Source organism: Corvus brachyrhynchos, unplaced genomic scaffold (assembly GCF_000691975.1).
Source record: "Corvus brachyrhynchos isolate BGI_N302 unplaced genomic scaffold, ASM69197v1 scaffold21, whole genome shotgun sequence".
Lineage (NCBI taxonomy): Eukaryota > Metazoa > Chordata > Aves > Passeriformes > Corvidae > Corvus > Corvus brachyrhynchos.
Window position 1 is genome coordinate 6,889,861 of NW_008236924.1, and position 7,874 is coordinate 6,897,734.

General features: G+C 47.7%; 1 protein-coding gene across 2 annotated transcripts in view; it reads right to left on the reverse strand.

Annotated features, from left to right (window-relative positions):
* Positions 1–7,874, reverse strand: part of NR3C1 (nuclear receptor subfamily 3 group C member 1) — a 59,980-nt gene that overhangs the window by 4,853 nt on the left and 47,253 nt on the right. For both annotated transcript variants that reach the window (XM_008629028.2, XM_017728255.1), the window contains 2 exons: positions 3,220–3,350; positions 292–449 (listed from right to left, as the gene is read on the reverse strand). In XM_008629028.2, coding sequence (XP_008627250.1) covers positions 292–449; positions 3,220–3,350 — 289 coding nt within the window. The remainder of the gene's footprint in view (positions 1–291; positions 450–3,219; positions 3,351–7,874) is intronic.

Here is a 7,874-nt window from a genome sequence, read left to right on the forward strand (position 1 = left end):
TTAAAGCCATAGAATTTTTAAAAACTGAAGAGACTGAAAATGAGCTTAATTATACAATTAATTGCTGTGGATTGCACTGCAGAGGCAGCCTGAGATGAGCATGTTCAAGGCTGTCAATTTGCCTTTAGTGAGACAGCAGAGGAGCACGACCTCCTCCTCCTCCTCCTTCTCCTCCCCCTCCTCCTCTTCCCTGATATTTGTCCCTTTAAATAAAAAGAGCTGGAGGAGACCACTGTCCCCGCCCCAAACGTATTTCTCTGGAATGCCTGCAGCATTCCTGTCAGGACTTACATCATGCATAGAGTCCAGCAGTTTAGTCAGTTGATAAAATCGCTGCCAGTTCTGGCTGGAGTTCCCTTCCCTCTTGACGATGGCCTTGCCCAGCTCCTTGATGTACGTCATGCGGATCTCCTCAAACAGGGACTGGCTCTTCAGGCCTTCCTTGGGAACTGCAACATGGACACCAGCCTTTAAAACACTAAAACTGAAACACGTCATTATTTCAGTTCTCTTACATTGCTTACGTGGAGAGGGAATCTTCATCAGGAGCTGTGGTGACAGGACAAGGAGCAAGAGGGGAAATGCAGGTTAAAATATGGAATTCTTCTGTGTGAGGGTGGGGAAGTCCTGGCACAGGCTGTCCAGAGAAGCTGTGGCTGCCCCATCCTGGGAAGTGTTTAGGTTGGAATGAGATGAGCTTTAAGGTCCCTTCCAACCCAAACCATTCACTTCCAACCCAAACCATTCTATGAAAATGAGCAAAAGAAAAAGGACTTGGATCGACTGAAATGACAGCAGAGAGACAAGGAGAGAGCAGGATGGGACAAGGACCAGCTGAACACAAAGCACAGGCCTGCTGCAAAATAAAAAAAAACAAACCTCCAAAGGTATCCCACCAAAAAACAGTGGGAAGGGAACTGGACCATGGAGGCAACAACACGCAGCCCTGGAAGCACCTTGATGCAGAACCACCAGGGGCTCCTGTATTCTCCAGGTCCTGGGAAATGTGGTATTAGGAAGGTTCCATAAAAATGCTGTGTGCCCAGGGAAGAGCAAGGGCAGGATCACAGGAAGGCTTGGCTTGGAAAGGATCTTGGAAGATCATCTGGTTCTGAGCCTCCTGACATGGATCACGTAACGGGACCAGGCAGGGCAGGGACAGGCTGGACAACAAACGGACTGCCCGAGCCATGGGGAATCTGGGCATGGACAGTCTGGGACAGGGATGGGACACTGAGACAGTGCTGGCCAGAGGAGGAGCTGGGGACAGGAACCCGAGGCCTGGGGATTCAAATCCAGCTGCAGTCCCTGTGCCTACATCCTCCTATGGGGATGGTTCTTCCAAAGGCCAAGGACCACCCTGGACAAATGGAGCACGGGGACTCCAGAGGTCCGTAAGGTGCCTCCTTTGAAGCCTCTGATCACCTCAGGGAAGTGAAAGAGCTGAAGACAGAGAAGAGAAAGAGCTGAGACAAAGGTGACCGAAAGCACGAGAAGAGGACAGAGGCCATTAAAGCACATTCCCTTCCTTAGGAAACCCAACCTTCCCCACACTGTCAGCCTCTGAGAGGCTCTGGAATGAAGTCTCTTGCCTGCCTTGCCTACACAGGAGATGAAACTTGTCAACTGTTTCAATACTTCACATGGAAAAGGTCTCTGAGCTACGTCTGTGTGTGAGCTACAAGTCTAGACCTGTGTGGGATTCCTGTTTTACTCCTCCTCCTCTTCTCTTGGAAAACTTAACACAGAAACACAATCAACAAGCTCAAATTGTCAAGTCGTGGATTAAAGAGCTATAGAAATTTCAGCCATTCAATTGCAGAAGTTCCATGATGTACCACTCACACAATGTATGTCCTTAATGAAATGAAGATAAATTGTCTCCCACTGGAAATCGAGCAGAGAGGCCTCTCTGGGCACTGCCAGCTCCTGCCCAGCCCCGCTGCTGGAGGGGCTGAATTCTGCCAGTGCTGCCTCCTCACCACTTCTGCCATGGATATTTCACCATGGAAATTTCCAGCTCCTGTAAGGAAAGTTGCCCTAAACCACACCCGAAACACTTGAGGAATTTTTGGGAGAAATTTCAGAATCAAACAGGAACTGTTTGAAATCTGCAGTTTCAGGGAAGTTTTAAGTTCCTACAAAGCCCACGGCCGTGAGAGTCGGAAAGTTCCCTCTGAAAAGAGCCCTTGTCCCAGTTCTGGGCTTGGCAGCGAGGCAGTGCTGGGCACGGCCAGGCTGGTGGGGCACCGGGCACTGGGGGAACTGGCCATGGCACCCTCCCACCGCCCTGCCCACAGCCATCACCCCCTGCCCTGACACGTGAGCAGTGCTGGGGCTCCCATTCCTCCTGCTCCTATCCGGAAAAAGCCCAAGGTGAACAAATTCTCATTTCTGTATACGAATCAATGCTATTACTGGAAACATTAAAGATAAGGAATGTTTACACCCTCAGTGTAATAAACTTAGTAATATTTACTTTTCATCACATTTCAGGTCCCTTCCAAGCCAAACCACCTGACGAGGATGATGCAGAAGTACTGAGGTACGGTGACAAATCTTCACTTGCTCTGCTGCTCTTGCTACCTTTCAAACATGCTGGCACCTCTGTCACTGCTCTGAACCAGACCCCTCGTGCCAGGCAGGAGTAGGAACACGTCAGTCCCTGCCTGAGGCAGCTCCCTCGGGATCCTGTGACCGTGGGATGGGAAGGGATGGGATTTCCCAGGACACAGAGGCTGTCCTGGCACGAGATGCCCGGCTCACACCCGCCCGAGCACACACTCACACTCACAGTCTCTTTGCTGAGTGAATCCCTGCATTGCAGTCAAGCCTGGGCTGAGCCCAGATCCTCAGGGAGCTCCAGCCCCACGAAGCACAGGGAGAACAAAGTCACTGGATACCAGTGATATCAACAGAGAGGAAAAATAACACTGTAAAAGGTGCTTACACATACTCACTTATATTAGTTATGTTGTCTCAGGTTAGTTTATTTCTGTATATTCTAAAAGGACTATTTCTGACTCTGCACTTTGAACTTTCATGCAGTACAGACAGAATTTACTAAGCTGTGACTTAACTGCAGCATATCCTACCTAAAGATAAGAACCAGCACGTAGCATATTGTATAAATCTATCTCACAATATCTATTGCAAATCCACCACATACTTCTGTACACGCAAATGCAAAAAAAGCTTGGTACTGAGCTGTTCACCTACTTGTAGAGAGGAGAAGCAACGTCTTCATGCAGAGATACTCCTCGTAGGAGACTTGGAGCCGGGAGAGCTCTCGGGCCACCATGAGCATGTGTTTGCATTGTTCATACATACATGGGAGATTCATCCTCTGCCTGAGGAATAAAAGCACAGGAATCAGTGAAATGTCTGGCTAGCTGCACGTTCTGGATCTGTTTTTCCACGCTGCAGATGAGGAGCTGTACGTGAGCCACCGCACAGCAAAGGACACTCGTTTCCCAGTGAGCCCCTGAGGTGACTGCCTCGGTGACACAGATGAACACTGGCCCCGAGCGTGGGACGAGCACGGTGACGTCCTGAGTCCCAGTGCCTTTACAAAGGGAGCCTGTCTGCACCAAGGACTCAGCAGCAAGCTCTGCTATCAGCAGCTGTCAGCACCAACGTGACACAGAAATCAAGTTCAGTCTGAGTTCCCCGAGCCTGGCGGTCCCAGAGTATCTCATCTTCCTAAGGAAACCTGATGGAGTGCCACATTAAAACTGGGATTTCTCTCATTCTTTCAATACTTTTGAGAAGTGCACCTAATTTAATGCAGATTTATATATTTACCAGTATCTTCCTGTAACTTCTCAGTTTTCTAAGTGACTTTATACTTGTGCCTATTTTCCTGAAGCAATGACCAGCACTGCAATTAAACTTCATTATCTTTGTACTGTAATAAACATGTTTCTAACCATAAATGGAAAGTCATGTTGACAACAAAAGGCAAATCTTGGAATCAGAATAACAAACATTATGTTTTTACATATTCTTTTTTTTCCTATTTCAGTGAAGCCTTGCATCAAGACAGGAACTCCTTTTATTTAATACCTCATCTGACACAGCAATCCTGCTTATGTGTGCTCGTACAGCTGGTTACTGTGAATTAGTTTTGAGTGGGAAATGAAGAACAGACTAATTCTGAAGAGTGTAAGACAGATTTATGCTTTTCCATGGGTTTTCTTTTGTAGAGAAAAAGACAAGCAAAATAACCCCATGCAATGAGTACACAATCTCTCTGCAGTGACGCCAGCACTTCATTTTTGTTAATGATGCGGCACCTTTCCTTGGTGTCACCTATGCAGCATTATAATCTACACAGACACAAAATGGGATCCCTGTGGGAGTTACGAGTAAGATTTGGTTATGAAACTACAATCCCTCCAAAGCTGATCACTTTTACATTCTCTCTTCCTTAGCCCTTAGGGAGGATTATACAAGGTACCCTCACGATCATTCTGGGAAACCCGGAGTGGAAACAAGGAACAGCCCTTTCACCACGGGGAATTCTGATGGCTTTTGGAAGACAGAAATACCAACTATTGAAACTGTATTAAAGCAGACCAAGCGCAAGTGTAAAACCCCAGCATTTGCAAACACAGCTGTTGGACAATTCCTTCCATGTGGAACTTGAGCATGTGTGGCACAGCCCAATTCTACGGACACAGTGTGTGGGCACTCACAGCAACCCAGACACCCTGGCTTTACCTCGGGATTCCAGCATCAGGGAGCACCAGCAGGAACACAAAGTGCACAGGAAGTACCGCTGTGTGAAACAGGAGTGAGTGCAACGCTGGCTGTGGGATGTTTCTCAGGGCACTTGACACAAAGGCACCACTTGGCCGGGTGGCAAATGCCGTCCTGGCCCCTCTGGGCCGTATCAAAGGGCATCTCACTTCAAATTGAGTAATTTAAAGCCATTCTCTTCCAGGACTCAGCAGTTTTCCTCATGTAAAACTGTGCCCATTTCTGGGCAGAAGGTTAAAATAAACATTATGACAGGGGTCAGCCTGTGGTTTGTTTCTGCCTGCTGGGAATGCAACTCCATCCACGAGGTTGAGGATCCAGCGGAAGACACAGAGATTTTGGGCAGTGCCAAGGCTACACAAGCTGTAGTTCCTAAACTACAGCAGCCACAGCCCCTGTGTTCAGCGAGGTCTGGGCACAGGGCGGCTCTGCCTCGTGCCCGGTGTCAGAGCACGGGAGGCTGATTCACCGCCTCGTCCCAGCGCTGCCACACGCGCTGGCAAGAGCTCCCAGCCAGTCCCATCCTGGCCAGGGCACATCAGATGATCTCAGCTGGCACAGGGAGCTGTCCTGGGGACATGCCCGCGGGGTCACGGAGACAGACCAGGACAAGGGCAGGGCTCAGGGCTCGGCTTGCTCAGGATCCCAGCTCCCCTCCCTGCACAGGGCACTCACCAACCCCACGGATTCACTCGCCCACACGCAAACCAGCGTAACACTTCAGGGGTGCTACACTCACCTCATTGGAACAGACACAGTGCTTGGTGAGGACACCACACACCTGCCTTCTCAGCTGGAACCACCACAGAACCAGGCTGGGCTCCCTGACCTCGTCCTTGTCCCCCAATATCCGCCCCCCGTGCCTCAGCCCAGGCCCGGAGCACAGGGACGTGCACGTGGCTGAGGCAAGCACGGCAGGGCTCTCACACTGCTCTGAGTCACTCCTTCTGCAGAGCTGTACAACACCAAACCCCAGTAAACAAGATGCTGCTGTTCTGAAAACCAGATGACACCGACTCCACACAAGGTGTTACAAAAGAATGTTGGGGGAAAAATTCAAGGAACAAGGCAATTGACAAAACATTGCTTATAAAACTGATATCACTTGTTGTCTTCCTATTGAAACCCACCAGTACAGCTACCCTGCATGGCACATGAGATCAGAAGGACAAATGAGTGATCTCACATCTCCCCAGCAAGGAGCTACAGTGACAAGCATGGAACCAGAGTCAAAATCCTGAGGCCCAGGACTTGCAAGAACTTCTATCTCAAGCTGGACAGCAATTAAATGGCATCTGCTGCTCGATGAACACAACTGTGCACTGTCACTGTGCTCACTGTAATTTCGGGCACACTGTGACATACCCAGAGGACGAAAGCTGAGACAGAACCAGTGCCAGTTCCAGCAGGGCATGTTTTGAATCACAGACTGGGGAAACAGTTATACAATACTGAAAAATCACAGGTTTAAACCCTTTCCAAGTACTAAATAATGGCCTAAAGCCTAAGATTTATTCAGCTGCCAAACTTTTCAACAGCTTGATTCAAGTTTCATGTGTGTCTGTATAAAAACACGTATAATATATATAAAATTGCCAGCTAGTATAGACATACCTCCATAAAAAATAAATAAATTACAGGAGTACAGACATAAAAGTGGAATATTCAATAAATATTCAGTTTTTAGGAGAAGACTGAGCAAATTACTAATCTGCCACTTTCAGATTTAAGAAGAGAATTTAATCTTCTCCTCCACCACACACTGTGAGCTACTGGATGTTGCTACTCCATGTAGGTAACAGTAACTACACAGGAACACACTGGACAGGGCTGGCACAAGGATAAATGATGCTGCTCAGATGCTTGAGCAGATACATGAAGCTAAAGAAAGTCTAGTTAATCCCATAAAGAAATCAGTCAATAACTGCAGTTATGCCCAATGGAACCACCAAGTCTTGGAGACGCCTCAAAGATGGAGTTTCCCTTCCTGAAGCTGAAGACACTGAACTGTACCAAACATGAGGGTAAGTCTTGAAAGCTCAGACACTAAACCAATAGTTTTCTAAACCCCATATAAAACCCAAAGAGAATTAAACCAGAAGCAGCTGCCCTTCTCTGTGGCCAAGGCAGTGGCTCTGCGCTCGGGTGTGGGTTTTGCCCCTGCCCCACTGGCAGCAGCTGTGCAGCCCCAGCTCAGCACCACTCCCCAGCTCTCACCTCAGCTATCCCACGTGGACACATCTCATCACCCAAACCCAAGTGTATTTTTGGCCCAGCTGCCCCCCAGCTCCGCCTGTGCAGAGCTCTCACGGCTCACTCGGTGTTTGTCAGGTTTTACCCCGAGGTGGCTCTGTTTTATTGAGGGATGGCACATAAGAAGTTATGACCAGAGAGTTTTGGAGAACCTGCAGCCCACTGGAGAAGGAACTGCAGTTCTCTCAGTCAGCTCCGTGTTTCATTGAAAACAAATGTCACTCTGATCTACGATTTACCAAACCGTAGCTGGAAGGAATTTGGGAATTACTGTTTGCTGTAACAGCATTACCCTTGCATTTCTGGGGGTTTTCAAGAGTACCAACACCTAGCAGTGAAGCTCTGTGGTTCTGACCCACTGATAGAACAGCAGGAGACCTCTGACTTACAGCAAATCAGCTGTTACTGCACTTAGTGACAACATCAATTACCACAATTCCACCACGCAGAGACCATTCTGCTCCAGGGACACATTCTAAGCACTTTAATAAACACAAGTACACAAATGGGCCATCACCTGCCATCTCCTCCTCAGCCTTTTTAAAAAATGATTATTGTAAGGCAATGATTACAGTTTACAAAAGCCTGGATAAACATTTACAATGGAAAAAAAAAAAAAAAAGGCAAGGGAATAAATAAACATGAAATATAGAAATGGCTGATCCACAGCAAATGTAACAACTATTATATTTTTTTAAAACACAGAAAATATTTGGGAGATAGGATTTTGAAGTGAAATAAAACCAAAGATATTAAACTGTGCCAAAATCAGGCCAAGGGTATTGCCTCCATATCAAAACCAGAAAACAGAGACATGAATAGGATCCAATCACCTCAGCAATCCCAAATTCCCTCTTTCC